This window comes from Octopus sinensis, linkage group LG22 (assembly GCF_006345805.1).
Source record: "Octopus sinensis linkage group LG22, ASM634580v1, whole genome shotgun sequence".
Classification (NCBI taxonomy): domain Eukaryota; kingdom Metazoa; phylum Mollusca; class Cephalopoda; order Octopoda; family Octopodidae; genus Octopus; species Octopus sinensis.
In genome coordinates, this window is record NC_043018.1 from 23,934,515 (window position 1) to 23,954,542 (window position 20,028).

A 20,028-nucleotide genomic window follows, 5' to 3' on the forward strand; every position below is an offset into this window, starting at 1 on the left:
GAAAGCTGGCCACAGGTCATGTGGCAGCAGCAAGTAGAGGAGAAAGAGGACAAGAAAGAGGGAGAGAGAGAGAGAGAGAAAATAAAGGAAGGAATGAAGGTGGGGGAGGGAAAGGAGAAAGGCTACAAATACAAGTGAGAGGGCAACAGAGAGAAAAAAGGGTAAAGTGGACAGACTAGAAATAAGAGGGAAAGGGAGACAGAATGAAGGCAAAAGTAAATTCACACAGAATATATGTATAGACTTACTGTTAATAAAAGTGGGATGTGCATTGTATACCGTTACTGAATAAATGACAAAATGCATTGTAAATAAACAACAGATAAAAAACGTATACTTATACTAAGGATATAACCAGATGGGAAACAGACACAGAAGGCCCCTAATTTTTCAACAGGTGTAAACCAAATGGTAATTCTCAGTTTTGCACCATTCGATGCCAGTGCCACCTTGACTGGCTTCTGTGCCGGTGGCACGTTAAAAGCACCAACCGATCGTGGCCGCTGCCAGACTCCCCTGGCACCTGTGCCGGTGGCACGTAAAAAGCACCCACTACACTCGTAGAGTGGTTGGCGTAAGGAAGGGCATCCAGCTGTAGAAACACTGCCAGATCAGACTGGAGCCTGGTGCAGCCTCCTGGCTTCCCAGACTCCGGTCGAACCGTCCAACCTGTGCTAGCGCAGAAAACGGACGTTAAACGATGATGATGATGATGATATAATAGGTGTAGGTGTGAGTCTGTGGCTAAGAGGTTTCCTTCTGAACCGCATGGTTTGGGGTTCAGCACCGCGGCATGGCACTTTCGGTAAATGTCTTCTATTATAGCCTCAGGGCTTACCAAAGTGTTGTGAGAGAATTTGGTACACAGAAACAGTGAAATCCAGTCATGTGTATGGAGGAGGGCATGTGGATGGGGGGGGGGGGTGTCTCCAAACTTGGAAATAGGTGAGATGATGAGAGGAAAGGCATCTGGTTGTAGAAAATCTGCCTCAATAAACTTCAGCCAACTCATGCAAGCATGGAAAATTGCATGTTAAAACGATGTTGATGATGTGTGTGAATGAACATATATATTATGCATACCACATGCATCATATACTTTATTAAAATACTTTATTTAGTTTAGAATTGTAAAAACACGAAATACAAAATAAATATTTCTCACTTTCAGAACTTAAAGATTGTTGTGACTCCGGTTGTATCTTGGGGCCTGCATATTAGAAGTATTCTATATTAGACAACATCATAGAGATTACAATACCAAAAAATACAGAGATAAAAAAATATAAATGCAAATTAGAAAAAGAACAAAGAAAAGGAAAATAAAGAAAGTTTCTAGCAATGCAGAAAGTTCTACAAAAACCTTGATATTTCAGTTGCAAAGACCCATACTAAGAAGGAAGATGAAATGACAAAAATTGATGTAAGTACACGTTTCTTGGACTACTTCCTTCTGAAGGTAGGCCTTTGTGTATGAAATATAAAGGTTTTTCTAAAACTTGCTGCATCGTTTGAAACTGTCTTTATTTTCCTTTTCTTTTTCTACTTCTGTACTACAATGCTTCAAGTGAATTACAACACTCTCATAAATGAGAATGATTACTTGTTTTCAAGTGAGTACTTTATTCCAATAGACTAAGCATACTGAACTGCGCAACAGTATGAGATCCGTTGCTTATACGGTACATAAATAAGCATAACTGCTATGCATACGACATCAATTTAAAGGCACAAAGAGAAACGCTCATAGATAGATGTATGTATGTTCTCTTTTATTGTTTCAAGCCTTCTTGCAAGGCAGTAACTGGTTTCTAACAAAGATATGTGTGTGTGTGTGTTTGTGTGTGTGTATCACCTCATTATGATATTGCATGATTGTTGCAAATGAATACAATTCATTCTCAATATTCTGCAAAAACATGTCTAATCACGGGAGAAAATTACCTTGCTTGGAAACAGATAAGGGTCGGTCACTAGAAGGGCATCTGGTTGTTGAAAATCTGATTCAATAAACTTCACCCAACCCATGCAAGCATGGAAAAATAAAAGACACCTTTCAGTCGTGAATAATCATGAGATTGCACCTAGAAAGTTCCCCTCCAAGGCACATGTCAGGGCAAGGTTGTTTATGGAAGACCAGCAGTCACCCATGCATAACAGACTCCCCTCTCTACAGCACTGGCCAATGTTATCCAAGGGAAAGGAAATGGCTGATACACCTTGGCACCAGTGACATTGCAACTCATTTCTACAGCAGAGTAAACTGGAGCAACATGAAATAAAGTGTGTTGCTCAAGAGCAAAACACACAGCCCAGTCCAGGAATTGAACTTGCTACCTATTGATTGTAAGTCCAATGCTCTAACCACTGAGCCAGGAATATTTATATATCATGCATACAACATGCATTATCTAATTTATTTTAAAATTTTATCAAGTTAGAAAAGAAAAAGCACAAAATTCAAAATAAATAGATTCTGACCAATGCATGTGAGAATACTCAGAGATTCTTGGGAAGGCAGTATTGTTGCTTCACCTGCATATTAGAGGTGTGTGTGTGTGTGTGGTGTGTGTGTGTGTGTGTGTGTGTGTGTGTGTGTGTGTGTGTGGCCTTGTCATATTACATGATTGCTGTAAATGAATATCATTCATTTCCAATATTCTGCAAAGGCAAGTCTAACCATGGGGGAAAATTACCTTGCTTGGATGCAGGTAGGGGCTGATGACTAGAAGGGCATCTGGTTCGAGAAAATCAGCCTAAGTAAACTGGTGTGTGCGGGCGAACATAAAGATTCCTATATTATGCATACCACATGCATCATATACTTTATTAAAATATTTTATGTAGCTTAAAATTGTAAAAACACGAAATACAAAATAAATATTCCTCACTTTCAATTAGTGGTTGCGCCTTCACTGATACCTCTGGGCCTGCATATTAGAAGTATTCTATATTAGACAACATCATAGAGATTACAATACCAAAAAATACAGAGATGAAAAAATATAAATGCAAATTAGAAAAAGAAAAAAGAAAAGGAAAATAAAGAAAGCTTCTAACAATGCAGAAAGTTCTACAAAAACCTTTATATTTCAGTTGCAAAGACCCATACTAAGAAGGAAGATAAAATGACAAAAATTGATGTTGTAACAGGATCTGGTATCGGTATCACTGAAAGGGTGTCGATCCGATCCCGTCACATACAATTTAGTTAGATATAACAGACGAATTCAGGTTATCGGTGAAAGACAGCAGTGTTGTTTATTATTCGTGATGGTGTACGTATATCTGATGGGAAAACGACAGCCAAATCTGTTGTACAGCTTCTTGTTCGTTGGTTGAAGTGGTTCGATGTCATCCGCGGCTGAGTCGGTGTGGTTATCAGAGACTACCAATGCACGTCTGTTTACGATGGCTGAAATGCCCAGAGAAGATGAATGAGTCTGTGTGCCTTAGGGGGTCAGTTTCCCGCACATGCGCATGGGGAAGACTTCCGGTGGCCACCCGGAAGTAGTCCCATTCTGCGCATGCGCGCTGAACCTTACACAGTAGCATCACTACAATGTAAATACACATTTCTTGGACTACTTCCCTCTGAAGGCAGGCCTTTGAGCCTGAAATATAAAGGTTTTTCTAAAACTTGCTGCATCGTTTGAAACTGTCTTTATTTTCCTTTTCTTTTTCTACTTCTGTACTACAATGCTTCAAGTGAACTACAACACTCTCATAAATGAGAATGATTACTTGTTTTCAAGTGAGTACTTTATCCCAATAGACTAAGCATACTGAACTGCGCAACAGTATGAGATCTGTTGTTTATACGGTACATAATTAAGCATAACTGCTATGCATATGACATCAGTTTAAAGGCACAAAGAGAAACGCTCATACATAGATGTATGTATGTTCTCTTTTATTTTCAGTTGTTTCAAGCCTTCCTGCAAGGCAGTAACTGGTTTCTGACAAAGATATGTGTGTGTGACCTTGTCATGATATTGCATGATTGTTGTTAAATGAATACCATTCATTCCCAATATTCTGCAAAAACATGTCTAACCACGTGGGAAAATTACCTTCCTTGGATTCAGGTAAGGGTTGATGGCTAGAAGGGCATCTGGTTGTAGAAAATCTGCCTCAGTAAACTTCATCCAATGAAAAATTGCATGTTAAAATGATGTTGATGACACTGATGATGTGTATGAATGAACTTAAAGATTCATATATTATACATTCTACATGCCTTATATATTTTATTAAAATATTTCATTTAGATTAGAAAAGTAAAAACATGAAATACAAAATAAATATTTCTCACTTGAAGGTGTTGCAGATATTTGGGTCTCCAGTATTCCCATTCTGTCTGTATATTAGAGATATTCGTATTAGACAGCATCATAGAGATTACAATACCAAAAAATACAGAGATAAAAAATATAAATGCAAATTAGAAAAAGAAAAAGAAAAGGAAAATAAAGAAAGTTTCTAGCAATGCAGAAAGTTCTACAAAAACCTTGATATTTCAGTTGCAAAGACCCATACTAAGAAGGAAGATAAAATGACGAAATTGATGTAAATACACATTTCTTGGACTACTTCCTTCTGAAGGTAGGCCTTTGAGCCTGAAATATAAAGGTTTTTCTAAAACTTGCTGCATCATTTGAAACTGTCTTTATTTTCCTTTTCTTTTTCTACTTCTGTACTACAATGCTTCAAGTGAACTACAACACTCTCATAAATGACAATGATTACTTGTTTTCAAGTGAGTACTTTATTGCAATGGACTCTGCATACTGAACTGTGCAACAGTATGAGATCCGTTGTTTATACGGTAGATAAATAAGCATAACTGCTATGCATATGACATCAGTTTAAAGGTACAAAGAGAAATGCTCATAGATAGATGTATGTATGTTCTCTTTTATTGTTTCAAGCCTTCCTACAAGGCAGTAACTGGTTTCTAACAAAGATATGTGTGTGTGACCTTGTCATGATATTGCATGATTGTTGTTAAATGAATACCATTCATTCCCAATATTCTGCAAAAACATGTCTAACCACGTGGGAAAATTACCTTCCTTGGATTCAGGTAAGGGTTGATGACTAGAAGGACATCTGGTTGTAGAAAATCTGCCTCAGTAAACTTCATCCAATGAAAAATTGCATGTTAAAATGATGTTGATGACACTGATGATGTGTATGAATGAACTTAAAGATTCATATATTATACATTCTACATGCCTTATATATTTTATTAAAATATTTCATTTAGATTAGAAAAGTAAAAACATGAAATACAAAATAAATATTTCTCACTTGAAGGTGTTGCAGATATTTGGGTCTCCAGTATTCCCATTCTGTCTGTATATTAGAGGTATTCGTATTAGACAGCATCATAGAGATTACAATACCAAAAAATACAGAGATAAAAAATATAAATGCAAATTAGAAAAAGAAAAAGAAAAGGAAAATAAAAAAAGTTTCTAGCAATGCAGAAAGTTCTACAAAAACCTTGATATTTCAGTTGCAAAGACCCATACTAAGAAGGAAGATAAAATGACGAAATTGATGTAAATACACATTTCTTGGACTACTTCCCTCTGAAGGCAGGCCTCTGAGCCTGAAATATAGAGGTTTTTCTAAAACTTGCTGCATTATTATGAACTTGAAATACAAAATAAATAAATTCTCACATAGGCGCAGGAGTGGCTGTGTGGTAAGTAGCTTGTCTACAAACCACATGGTTCCGGGTTCAGTCCCACTGCGTGACATCTTGGGCAAGTGTCTTCTGCTATAGCCCCGGGCCAACCAAGCCTTGTGAGTGGATTTGGTAGACGGAAACTGAAAGAAGCCTGTCGTGTATATGTATATATATGTATGTGTGTGTGTTTGTGTGTCTGTGTTTGTCCCCCTAGCATTGCTTGACAACCGATGCTGGTGTGTTTACGTCCCCGTCACTTAGCGGTTCGGCAAAAGAGACTGATAGAATAAGTACTGGGCTTACAAAGAATAAGACCCGGGGTCGATTTGCTCGACTAAAGGCGGTGCTCCAGCATGGCCGCAGTCAAATGACTGAAACAAGTAAAAGAGTAAAGAGTAAAAAGAGTATGTAATACTCGAAAAGTGCAGTATTGGTGCTTCCCCTGCATATTAAAGGTATGTGTCTTCTTGTCATGAAATAACATGATTGTTGTAAGAGAATATAATTCATTTCCAATATTCTGCAAAAATATGTCTAGCCATGGGGAAAAATTACCTTACTTGGGAACAGATAAGGATTGATGACAGGAAGAGCATCTGCCTCAATAAACTTCAGCCTCAATAAAATTTGCTTCAATAAACTTCAGCCAACCCATGCAAGCATGGAAAATTGCATGTTAGAGCGATGTTGATGATGTGTGTGAATGAACATAAAGATTCATATATTATGCATACCACAGGCATTATATATTTTATCAAAATATTTTATTTAGCTTAGAAAAGTAAAAACATGAAATACAAAATAGATTCTCACATTCACGGCATGAAGATTCTTCGGAAGGCGAGCATCTTCTTGGGCCTGCATATTAGAGAAATTCTATATTAGACAACATCATAGCGATCACAATACCAAAAAATACAGAGATAAAAAAATATAAATGCAAATTAGAAAAAGAAAAAGAAAAGGAAAATAAAGAAATATAGGCGCAGGAGTGGCTGTGTGGCAAGTAGCTCGCTAACCAACCACATGGTTCCGGGTTCAGTCCCACTGTGTGGCACCTTGGGCAAGTATCTTCTACTATAGCCTCGGGCCGACCAAAGCCTTGTGAGTGGATTTGGTAGACGGAAACTGAAAGAAGCCCGTTGTGTGTATGTATATATATATATATATATATATATATATATATATATATATATATATATATATATGTGTGTGTGTGTGTTCGTGTGTCTGTGTTTGTCCCCCTAGCATTGCTTGACAACCGATGCTGGTGTGTTTATGTCCCCATTACTTAACGGTTCGGCAAAAGAGACCGATAGAATAAGTACTGGGCTTACAAAAGAATAAGTCCTGGGGTCGAGTTGCTCGATTAAAGGCGGTGCTCCAGCATGGCCGCAGTCAAATGACTGAAACAAGTAAAAGAGAGTAAAAGAGAATGTATCAGTGTGGGTGATAACCCTATGAACACTTGCTGTAAGGGGTGTCCATCATTACCACACCTGTGCAAAAGAGTGTAGATCCCTCACAGGATTAAAAGGTTACATCTGTACTGCTTATGTATCAGAGAACAATCAAGAGATGGCGTCGATTAATCAGTTGCAGCGATCATGTATGCATATATTTGAGAGCAATTAAAGTAGTGAGTACAGCTTTAACCCTTTAGTATTTAAACCGGCCATATCCGGCCAAAATAGCTAATCTGTTTTATGTTCAAACTGACCAGATCCAAGCTCTCACACCTACCCTACAATGTTATTCTACATTAAGTAATTACACCATCAAGATCTTGAAGATATGAGATAATGCATGATTAATTCAAATCAATGGGAATCAATAAGCATTATGTTTGATAGAATAATCTGAACACTAAAGGGTTAAGGGTAGTGAGTACTGTTTACACTTACAGTGTACAAGGGAACTCTTTCTGTGCTGATGCTATGGCAAAAGCTCCCCCAACCCACCCTTTACAGTAACTGGTAAACATGCAGAGAAGTAGGATTGAAAGGTTCCTTAAGTCCTGTCCAACCAAGGACTTGACAACCTCTCTAATGCTTGTACCATGTAAAAATGTTTTTTTAACCCTTTCAACACCAACCCAGCTGCAACTGCCTCTGGCTCTCTAGTACAAATGTCTTGTTTTCATAAGTTTTGAATTAAAATCTTGTACCAAACCTAAGTCACAGTTTATGTTTCTAACACTTGCTTATTGATAACTTAGTTATTCTACTAAATTCTCTGTTATATTTAAAATTAATTGAAAGAAATTAAGTTAAACTAATATTCACATGCTATTATCTATAGCTTTATTTGATCCAAGGTAAACCATTCCAAAACAAAAAAAGAAAAAATAAGAGTTATTTCATGCTCCCTCGAAATTTCTAAATTCTTCTTTCCAATAACTGAAACATATGGAAGATAGATAACATATCAAAGCATAAAACAATTCCTCACCTTCTCTCCCACAACTTTCTGGAATGGGCCCTCTTCTCTGTTCAACTGGAGGTCGACAGTATTCTATATAAAAGGAAAACAATTTTAAAGTAACATTTATTGATTGAAAAGATTTTGTGTAACAAAAACACCTGATTCTTGTATTTTATATTTTCATCTTTTATTTTAACATCACATAACATAGTTAGAATCTTGTTTTTATATTTTCTTTATTTAATGTTCATTTTACATGCTGACATGGACTGGAGAGTTTGACAGGAACTGGCAAGGACAGGGGTTACACCAGGTCTCATTGTCTGTTCTGGCATGGACGCTACGTCTGGATGCCCTTCCTAATGCCAACCACTTTACAGAGTGTACCGGATGCTTCTTACATGGCACCAGCACCAGTGCTTTTTACATGGTACCAGTACCAGTGCTTTTTATGTGACACCAGCACCAATGCTTTTTACATGGTACCAGTACCAGTGCTTTTATGTGGCACCAGCACCAGTGCTTTTATGTGGCACCAGCACCAGTGCTTTTTATGTGACACCAGCACCAATGCTTTTTACATGGTACCAGTACCAGTGCTTTTATGTGGCACCAGCACCAGTGCTTTTTATGTGACACCAGCACCAATGCTTTTTACATGGTACCAGTACCAGTGCTTTTTATGTGACACCAGCACCAATGCTTTTTACATGGTACCAGTACCAGTGCTTTTATGTGGCACCAGCACCAATGCCTTTTACATGGTACCAGTACCAGTGCTTTTATGTGGCACCAGCACCAGTGCTTTTTATGTGACACCAGCACCAATGCTTTTTACATGGTACCAGTACCAGTGCTTTTATGTGGCACCAGCACCAGTGCTTTTTATGTGACACCAGCACCAATGCTTTTTACATGGTACCAGTACCAGTGCTTTTATGTGGCACCAGCACCAGTGCTTTTTACATGGTACCAGTACCAGTGCTTTTATGTGGCACCAGCACCAGTGCTTTTTACATGGTACCAGTACCAGTGCTTTTTATGTGACACCAGCACCAATGCTTTTTACATGGTACCAGTACCAGTGCTTTTATGTGACACCAGCACCAGTGCTTTTTATGTGACACCAGCACCAATGCTTTTTACATGGTACCAGTACCAGTGCTTTTATGTGGCACCAGCACCAATGCCTTTTACATGGTACCAGCACCAGTGCTTTTATGTGACACCAGCACCAGTGCTTTTTATGTGACACCAGCACCAATGCTTTTTACATGGTACCAGTACCAGTGCTTTTATGTGACACCAGCACCAGTGCTTTTTATGTGACACCAGCACCAATGCTTTTTACATGGTACCAGTACCAGTGCTTTTATGTGGCACCAGCACCAATGCCTTTTACATGGTACCAGCACCAGTGCTTTTATGTGGCACCAGCACCAATGCCTTTTACATGGTACCAGCACCAGTGCTTTTACTGTGACACCAGCACCAGTGCTTTTAACATGGTACCAGCACAAGTGCTTTTTATGTGACACCAGCACCAGTACCCATGCTTTTTACATGCTACCAGCACATAATAAAACAGAAAATTGGGTATCCACAGTAGTATTTTAAGGGCCCCTGGAAAAATTTTGCTTTAGATGTGAGTATTGGTATGTATTGCAAGAAACAGCTGGGTTTCTTTCTCTAACATTTTACATAGTTCGACCTACACAAGTTAATGTGAGAAAAACAAAATAGGAATTTCTATAAAACTAACTTTTAAACATTGAATGACTTCAAGGGCCACCAGAATAAAATAGTAACCAAAGGGGTCCATAGATAAAAAATGGTTGAGAATCCCTGGTTTAGTTAAAAAAAAAATCAATGCAAGTACTTTTACTTTAAGTCAGGTACTTATTTTATCAGTCATACTTACCAAATTGCTAAGTCATAGGGACATAATCAAACCAACATTGGTTATATATATACACATATATACATGTGACTGCAAGTGGTTATGTATGCGTGATTAACCCAAAAAGGGTTGGAAATGGTGTGTCCTTGAGAAAAATTAATTTGATTTTCAAAATTTATGTCCCACAGATAATGTCATCCATAAATAATAATAAAAAATATAATTTGCTCTGAGAAATAACTCAACTTTTAGATCAGCAACTCTCCTACTCTCTATCTGCCACCATGAATCTATCTCAATCTATTATAAGTAGCATAAGTAGGCTGGTTACACCGCTGGCATAGGCCACGGGTTATGGTCTCATTTGGCTTGCTGGGTTTTCTCAAGCACAGCATATTTCCAAAGATCTCGGCCACTAGTCATTGCCTCGGTGAGGCCTAATGTTTGAAAGGTGTGCTTCACCACCTCATCCCAGGTCTTCGTGGGTCTACCTCTTCCACAGTTTCCCTCAACCGCTAGGGTGTGACACTTTTTCTCGCAGCTATCCTCATCTATTTGCACCACATCTGATGCTACTTAGGTTCAACTTTTCTCTCGAGGCACTTACACTCTGTTGAGTAAGCACACTGACATTACACATCCAGTGAATCATACTGGCTTCATTCCTTGCAAGCTTACACATGACCTCAGCAGTCACAGCCCATGTTTCACTGCCTTGTTGCATGGCTGTTCATACATGTGTGTCATACAGTCTACCTTTTACTCTGAGCAAGAGGCCCTTTGTCACTAGCAGAGGAAGGAGCTCTCTGAACTTTGCCCAGGTTATTCTTATTCTAGCAACTACACTTTCAGAGCATCCACCCCTGCTACTAACTTGGTCACCTAGGTAATGCCAACCACTCTGAGAGTGTAGTGGGTGCTTTTTACGTGCCAATGGCACAGGGGCCATAAGAAGCTGGCATTGACCACGATTGGATGGTGCTTTTATGTGCCACCAGCATGGGAGCCAGAGGGGAGCTGGCATCAACCACATTTGGACGGTGCTTTTATGTGCCACCGGCACAGGGGGCCAGATAGGTAGAGCTGGTATCAGCCACAACTACAATTTTCAATTGATTGTGGTTTGATTTGATTTGATCTTGGTGTTGATGATGTACTTGACTCAATAGGTCTTCTCAAGCACAGCATGTCACCCTATGATTCAAAGGTACTTTTTGAGTGGGCTGGTTATGCGACACTGGTATAGACTACAGCTGTGATCACACTTGATTTGCCGGGTCTTCTCCGTCTCACAGCATATCTCCAGAGGCCTCTGTGAGGCCCAATGCTCAAAGGTCATACTTCACCACCTCATCCCTACAATGGGCTTCTTTCAGTTTCTGTCTACCAAATTCACTCACAAGGCTTTGGTCGGCCTAAGACTATAGTAGAAGACACTCGTCCATGTGGTTGGGAAGCAAGCTTCTTACCACACAGCCACTCCTACATATATATACACAGAAATATGGTAGTGAAAGTGTTAAAACATGTCATTATTGTTGTTTAGTGCTGGGTCAGCTCAGATCAAGCAGATTGTAATTCTGCTTGCATTCCACCTGTGACCATTCCATTAATTTATATATCCATAACTACATTAATCAAAATATCATATGTTTTTTTTAAGTTAGTAGGGTGTGGTTTTCAGTGATATTTGGCAGCTATTTCTAGTAGATCAATCCACCACATTGAACACCTACACCCACACATAGACAAGCACACATAAAAAAACACATTCTCTCTCTCTCTCTCTCTCTCTTCTCTCTCTCTCTCTTTCTCATTCAAAGATGCTAGAGAGAAGTGATTTATTAGGAAAGCATGTCTGTTTCAAACAACAAACAGCGGAAGCTGATTAAATCAAATAAATATAATTTGAAAAGAGAAATAGGAAGAGAAGAGAAGAGGATAACTGCTTACCTTCTAATTTACTTGCTAAATCTTTTCTGTTAATTGAAGACAAAGTATTCACAAGAGAGCCAAAAGACCTTTCATTTATAACATCAGCATCCAGCAAGATAGTAAAGATTGACAAAGCATCAATATTATTTTCTTTTATGTGACTCCGGTAAAAAAACCTCAGTTTTTTAACATCCTCTGATCTCAGATCCAATGCCAAATCAAAGAGTAATGATCTGAAATTTATGAAACAATAAGCCTGTTATTTTCTTTGCTAATATTAAGTTGTTTCACATGAAATGTCACATTTTTAATAATTTGTTATTTCAGTCATTTAAAAACTGTTTTGTATTTAATCCTGACTCTTTTTCTTTCCCAACAATATTGGTATACAAAATTCATACCCACAGTAGGCGCGGGCATGGCTGTGTGGTTAGGGAGCTTGCTTCCTAGCTACATGGTTTCGGGTTCAGTCCCACTGCGTGGCACTTTGGGTAGGTGTCTTCCACTATAGCCTCGAGCCGACCGGAGCTTTGTGATTGAATTCGGTAGGTGGAAGTTACTGCCGTGTGTGTATGTGTGCATATAGCTGCTCAGTGCCTCTCCAAAAGAGAGAGAGAGGAGGCCTTATGAAAATGATAACAACCAAACTATTTAGAGTGATTTTCCCGTATGAATACAAAGTGGGCCACTCTGCCGCAGAAGCTCTACGAAATATCAAGCAGGCCTTTGTTAATGGTTTTATTGACATCAGAACTGTTCAGAGATGGTTCCAAGGGTAGGCCAAAATCACTTATTTGGCATGATGGATTAAATACTTTGGTTGAACAAAATCTGAGAACAAAGTTTCAAAAACTTTCATCAGAACTCCAAACATCTTGCACAACTGTTTTTGGACACCTGTAAAAAATTGGAAAAGTCAAGAAAATGGATAGGTTTGTTCCACATCAACTGAACGAGATTCCAAAAAAACAGATGCCTTGAATCGTGCTCCTTATTGCTTTCTTGGCTAGAAAAAGACCATTTTTGCATCAAAACATTACTTGTGATGAGAAATGGATACTCTTTGATAACAGTGGGAGAACAGGAGAGTGATTAGATGCAGGAGAGTCACCTAAACACTACCCAAACCCACCATTGCACCCTAAAAAGGAAAAATGGTAACAGCAACATTGTATTGCCAGGAAATTGATAGTATGCATGAGAATTTGAAAAAGAAGCAACCCAGACTAGTGAATAGAGTTGGCCCAATTTTGCTCCACAACAATACATGTCCCCACATGGTCAAAAAGTAGCAAAGCCTGAAATACGAAATTTTGCAACATCTTCCCTATTCCCTTGATATCTCTCCTACTGATCATCACTTATATAAGCAATTTGAACTTTTTATAAACAATAAAATATTCTTAAATAGAGAATTGAAGCATTTGGACAGTTTATCACAGCAAAAGATGAATTTCTTTTTGACCCTTTAGTATTCAGATTAATCTGTCAAATGTAAAGCCTGTTTAATTACATTGTTTTAAATTAATTGTACAGCATCTTGTAACTCCAAGATTTTGACGATGTCCCTGTTTATTTTTAGAATGACTTTGTAGGGTAGGTGTGAGAGGTCAGAGCTGGCAGGTTTGAGCATAAAACAGAAAGACAATTTTGGCCTGGTATGGCCGGTTTAAACACTAAAGGGTTAAAGATGGAATATATGACATAGAGAAACGTTGGCTGAATGTCATAAATGAACATGGATCATACTTTGATCAAAGAAATCAGTTCTCTAACACTTCTGAAACATTTTATTGTTACCTTTCAAATACGACATTTCATGTGAAACAACCTAATATCTTGATGCAGTATGGCAAAACCCAAAGGAAACAGTGATCCAAATAGAGAGATGCAGAAAAGCTAGCCCAAAGTAGAGAACGGTGAAGAAAAGTCAATCATTAATAGCTGATGTTCCATAGTGGGCAATGAGCTTAAGCTAAACTAAGAGAAGACAGGCAATTCAAAACATGTTTGATCCTCAAAATCCATAGGTGATGCTTGAACCTGGCTCCATATCACATGTCACTTGATAGTTTCAGAATGAAGAGTGAGTAAGGGCTTATGCCTAAAACAGGTAAAACTGGGTTATATGGAGTTTATCTTTAACCCCTTAGCATTCGGATTACACTTTCAAATGTAATGCTTTTTTATTCACATTTTGTTTTTGCATCTGGTTTGCAAGATTCTTTAAGAGATTTCGATGATGCAATTGTTTGCTTTCAGAATGACACTGCAGGGTAGGTGTGAGAGGTCAGATCTGGCTAGTTTAAACATAAAACAGGTAGAATATTTGGGCCAGATATCGCTGTTTCAAATGCTAATGGGTCAAAGATACATATGTTAAAGATATTTAACCCTTTCATTACTGTATATATTTTGAGATGCTCTGTATTTCTTTCAATTACTTTAAATATAACAAAGAATTTAGTAAAATAACTTAGTTATCATTAAGCTAGTGTTAGGAACGTAAATTGTTATTAAGGTTTGGTGGAAGATTTTAATTCAAAACTTTTGAAAACAAGACATTTGTACTACAGAGCCAGAGCAGGTTTCAGCTGGGTGGGTAACAAAAGGGTTAAAAATATTGCTGGTGGTGAGGCAGTTTATGACTCACCTAATTAACAGATGAGCCACAATATTCTGAGTGTCAATCTAAACATTCTTTTCTTCAATTCATTTATTTCAGTTTTTTTTTTTTTCATTTTAACAGAAAATAAAGACAATTGCAGTGTGGAAAGTGTTTATAAGCCAATTAAGAAACACACAAATATTTTGACAAATTAAATTTAAATGTCGAAGTGAATCTAACGGTCTTGTGTGTTTCTTAAATGGCTTATAAGCACCTTCCACACTGCAATTGTTTTCGTTCCAGCACATGATCTCAGATCAAGTCACTCGCTATGCAAGTGCATCTCCATAAAAAGAAAATAAAGAGAAAAGAAAAAAACTGAAAAGCAACTTACCTAAAAGGATTTAATTCATTTGGTTCAAAATCATCAATGTTAGACGAACCAGAATTCAATATTTTCAATAAATCAATCCTATGAATTTTCTTGAGACATTTTAATAAAAATTTGTAGTCATTTGAAGTGATAATATGGTAGTTTGAAAGTGCATCGATTATATTTAAGCCATTATGCTTTTCTATTTCTCCTGCTGGTAAGATATCATGGCACAGGAACTTCAAATAACTTACATCCCTCTCTCGAAGGTTTTCAGCTATTTTGACTAAAGCAGAACTTAGATTGTGGTCAACATCCATCATTATCGTATCTGGTAAAGAGAAACAAAAATAAGAATATATATATATATATATATATATATATATAAATGAAAGAATGGAGTCGAACGACGATTTAACAAAATTCCTTTAAAAAAACAGACAAATTTCCACACGAAAGCAAGTGGCATGTAGCTTCAACCGTGTTTTCTGACGTAAATTTGCTACCCGGGTATCGGTTAACCGAATTATCCATACTAGGATAATTCACTCAAATACTTATATATATATATATCTATATATATATATATAATATATATATATATATATATATATAATATATATATATATATAATATATATATATAATATATATATATATATATACATACATAAAATAGCTAATAATGAAGCCCAGATATGGTTGAGTGGTTACGAAGATCATTTCACAAGCATGTGGTTACATTATGCAGGGCCTTGGCAAGTGTCTTCCACTATACCCCAGGCTAACCAAAGCCTTGTGAGTGGGTTTGGTAAACAGAAACTAAAATAAGCTCCTCATATATACATGTGTGTGTGTGTGTGTGTATGTGAGAGAGAGAGAGAGGGAGAGAGAGAGTGCATGTGTACATGAAAGTGTGTGTGTGGTTATGTCGTCACCTTGTAAGAATGTGAGTGAGTGTGTGTGTGTGTGTGTGTGTGTGTGTGTGTGTGTGTGTGTGTGTGTATTAGGGAATGCTGAAAAGTTCCTGGCTTTAAGGGTATCATGAAAGGCTTGGTTGGAGGCCCAACCTTCAAAGTACTTTTACAGGGCTTAGAAAAACTGAAGGACCGTGGCAATAAGTGTGTGAATCTGAGAGGGGAATATGTTGAATAAAATCATAATTAACTGATCCTTATCTTTTACTCAAAGCCAAGAACTTTTCAGCATCTGCTCATGTGTGTGTGTGTGTGTGTGTGTGTTTGTATGCATGTCTACACACAAGGCTTTGGTTAACTTGGGTGCTGCACAATGGGGCTGAACCCAAGACCACATGCTTCTTAATCATACATTAGCATCTACCTATCTATTGGGTTGGTAAAAAAGTTTGTAGCATTTTTCAGTTGATGATTAACCATGTGATCTACTTTATCATGTGACAGGAGCATATGACATGTATATATTTTCTGGAAGAAGAGATCACAATACATGTTTCTCTTTGAATTTTGTATGGATTATTTAGGAGTGGCTGTGTGGTAAGTAGCTTGCTTATGAACCACATGGTTCCAGGTTCAGTCCCACTGCATGGCACCTTGGGCAAGTGTCTTCTGCTATAGCCTCAGGCTGACCAAAGCCTTGTGAGTGGATTTGGTAGACAGAAACTGAAAGAAGCCCGTCGTATATATGTATATATATATGTGTGTGTGTGTGTTTGTGTGTCTGTGTTTGCCCCCCCCCCAACATCGCTAAAGAACCGATGCTGGTGTGTTTACGTCCCTGTAACTTAGCGGTTTGGCAAAACAGACCGATAGAATAAGTACTGGGCTTACAAAGAATAAGTCCTGGGGTCGATTTGCTCGACTAAAGGCGGTGCTCCAGCATGGCCACAGTCAAATGACTGAAACAAGTAAAAGAGTAAAGAGTTCTACTATTCTTACAATAAAATTGAAAATGAAGGAAAATTAAATCCCTTTTCATCATTTGATGCTCTTATTTTTTCAGAAAGGCAAAAACACTGCACAAATAACAAAGAAAATATGTGCTGTTTATGGAGATGGCGTCATAGCTGAAAGTACTGTTCATAAGTGGTTCGCTAGGATTAGAACCGAAAATTTTGACCTGGAAGATCATGAACATTCTGGCAGGCCTAGAGTCATTGATAATGAACAACTCAAGAATTTAATAAAAAAAATAAGTCATGTTACACAATGTGAGACATTGCGGAGATTCTCCACGTATCTCATTCTTTATTCTTTTCTTTTCTTTTACTTGTTTCAGTGATTTTGACTGCGGCCATGCTGGAGCACCGCCTTTAGTCGAGCAAATCGACCCCGGGACTTATTCTTTGCAAGCGCAGTACTTATTCTATCGGTCTCTTTTGCCGAACTGCTAAGTGACGGGGACGTAAACACACCAGCATCGGTTGTCAAGCCATGCTAGGGGGACAAACACACACACACACACACACACACATATATATATATATATATATATATATAATATATATATATATATATATATATATAATATATATATATATATATATATATATATACATATATATACATACATATACATATATATATACATATATATATATATATATATACGACAGGCTTCTTTCAGTTTCCGTCTACCAAATCCACTCACAAGGCATTGGTCGGCCCGGTGCTATAGCAGAAGACACTTGCCCCCAAGATGCCACGCAGTGGGACTGAACCCGGAACCATGTGGTTGGTTAGCAAGCTACTTACCACACAGCCACTCCTGCCATAAAGCATTTAAAAACACTTGGTTACATGAATCGCTATGATGTTTGAGTGCTACATAACTTAATGGGGAAAAAAAAATTAAAAAGAGTCATTTCCTATCTGCAATTCTATGTTCAGACGAAACAAAACAATCCATTTTAGTCCCTGACTATTGTGGGTGTCATGTTCCAACCCCTCCCCCGGCGATAGGTGAAAATCCGTAAAGTAGAAACTGTACTTTATTTGTTTTCTCTTTCTAATTTGTATATATCTTATATTATAAATGCAAAACAACTCTACGGAGGAATCGACGTGAGCTTAAATAATAAACCGTGATCGGTGAACCGCGATATGGCAAGGAATAACTGTGTATATCATTTTATATATATATATATATATATATATCTATATATATATATATATATATACATACATATATATATATATATACTATATATATATATATACTATATATATATATATATATACATATATATATATATATATATACATATATATATATATATACATATATATATATATATATATATATATACATATATACATATATATATATTATACATATATACATAAATATATATACATATATATATACATATATACATAAATATATATACATATATATATATATACATATATACATAAATATATATACATATATATATATATATACATATATACATAAATATATATACATATATATATACATATATACATAAATATATATACATATATATATATACATATATACATAAATATATATACATATATATATATACATATATACATCGCCAGCCTCATCTGGCACCTGTGTCGGTGGCACATAAAAACACCTTCCGAAGACCCGGCAAGACTAGTCAGTCACCTGTGCATACCTTCCTTCTTGTGACACTTGTGAAGACCGGTTGAGGCAAGTGAAAATAAAATAAAATAAAATAAAATCAAAATAGACAAAATAGATGAACATCAATGGAATTTGTATCTTGTGGTACCAGTGCCTGTGGCACACAAGAAATCCATCAGTGCCGTAGTCAGTGCGGTGGGCACATGACAAACACCATCCGATCGTGGCCGTTCGCCAGCCTCATCTAGCACCTGTGTCGGTGGCACATAAAAACACCATCCGAAGACCCGGCAAGACTAGTCAGGCCATAACCCATGGCCCCTACCTGGGACGTAGTCAGTCCACCTGTGCATACCTTCCTTCTTGTGACACTGTGAAGACCTGTTGAGGCAAGTGAAAATCAAAACAAATCAAAATAGATGAACATCAATGGAATTTGTATCTTTGTGGTACCAGTGCCGGTGGCACATGGCACATAAGAAAACCATCCGAACGTGGCCGTAGCCAGTACCGCATCGACTGGCCTCCGTGCTGTGGGCACGTAACAAGCACCATCCGATCGTGGCCGTTTGCCAGCCTCATCTGGCACCTGTGTCGGTGGCACATAAAAACACCATCCGAGCGGGGCCGTCTGCCAGCCTCGTCTGGCACCTGTGTCGGTGGCACATAAAAACACCATCCGAGCGTGGCCGTCTGCCAGCCTCGTCTGGCACCTGTGTCGGTGGCACATAAAAAACACCATCCGAGCGTGGCCGTCTGCCAGCCTCGTCTGGCACCTGTGTCGGTGGCACATAAAAAACACCATCCGAGCGTGGCCGTTTGCCAGCCTCGTCTGGCACCTGTGTTGGTGGCACATAAAATCACCCACTACACTCTCGGAGTGGTTGGCGTTAGGAAGGGCATCCAGCTGTAGAAACACTGCCAGATCTGACTGGACTGGTGCAGCTTTCGGGCTCCCCAGACCCCAGTTGAACCGTCCAACCCATGCTAGCATGGAAAGCGGACGTTAAATGATGATGATGATGATGATGATGATACATAAATATATATACATATATATATATATACATAGGTGTCGCCACTGACATCTCTGTTCGAAGGCTTATATTTACCTAGTTTCAGTGGAATACATCCACTTGTTTTCAATAATAGAAATATTAAAATTACTAAGTCTCTATAAAAGAGATTATGGCAGCGTTTACTGGAAATTAATTGTTATCGCCATATTAATATGGCATTCTTATAGATATAAGAATAATCGCTGCCATGGTCAGCTCCAGGAGGCCACCGCCATCAAGATAGTTATTGATACACGATCTGTATCCATTATAACCTTCGAACAATGGATACAGATCGTGTATCAATAGCTATCTTGATGGCGGTGGCCTCATGGAGCTGACCACGGCAGCGATTATTCTTATATCTATAAGAATGCCATATTAATATGGCGATAACAATATATATATATATATATATATATATATATATATATATATA

The 20,028-nt window shown here is 37.7% G+C and overlaps 1 protein-coding gene across 13 annotated transcripts in view; it reads right to left on the reverse strand.

The window, feature by feature from the left end:
• Nucleotides 1-20,028, reverse strand: part of LOC115223204 (caspase-8) — a 45,348-nt gene that overhangs the window by 16,000 nt on the left and 9,320 nt on the right. For 3 of the 13 annotated variants that reach the window (XM_036512133.1, XM_029793663.2, XM_036512123.1), the window contains exons 2-10: nucleotides 14,960-15,269; nucleotides 11,976-12,190; nucleotides 8,150-8,212; nucleotides 6,512-6,556; nucleotides 5,314-5,358; nucleotides 4,316-4,360; nucleotides 2,892-2,930; nucleotides 1,166-1,210; nucleotides 249-284 (exon numbers count right to left, since the gene is read on the reverse strand). In XM_036512133.1, the coding sequence (XP_036368026.1) occupies nucleotides 249-284; nucleotides 1,166-1,210; nucleotides 2,892-2,930; nucleotides 4,316-4,360; nucleotides 5,314-5,358; nucleotides 6,512-6,556; nucleotides 8,150-8,212; nucleotides 11,976-12,190; nucleotides 14,960-15,269 (843 nt within the window). The remainder of the gene's footprint in view (nucleotides 1-248; nucleotides 285-1,165; nucleotides 1,211-2,891; nucleotides 2,931-4,315; nucleotides 4,361-5,313; nucleotides 5,359-6,511; nucleotides 6,557-8,149; nucleotides 8,213-11,975; nucleotides 12,191-14,959; nucleotides 15,270-20,028) is intronic. The other 10 variants (XM_036512134.1, XM_036512124.1, XM_036512126.1 and 7 more) reach the window with 9 other exon arrangements.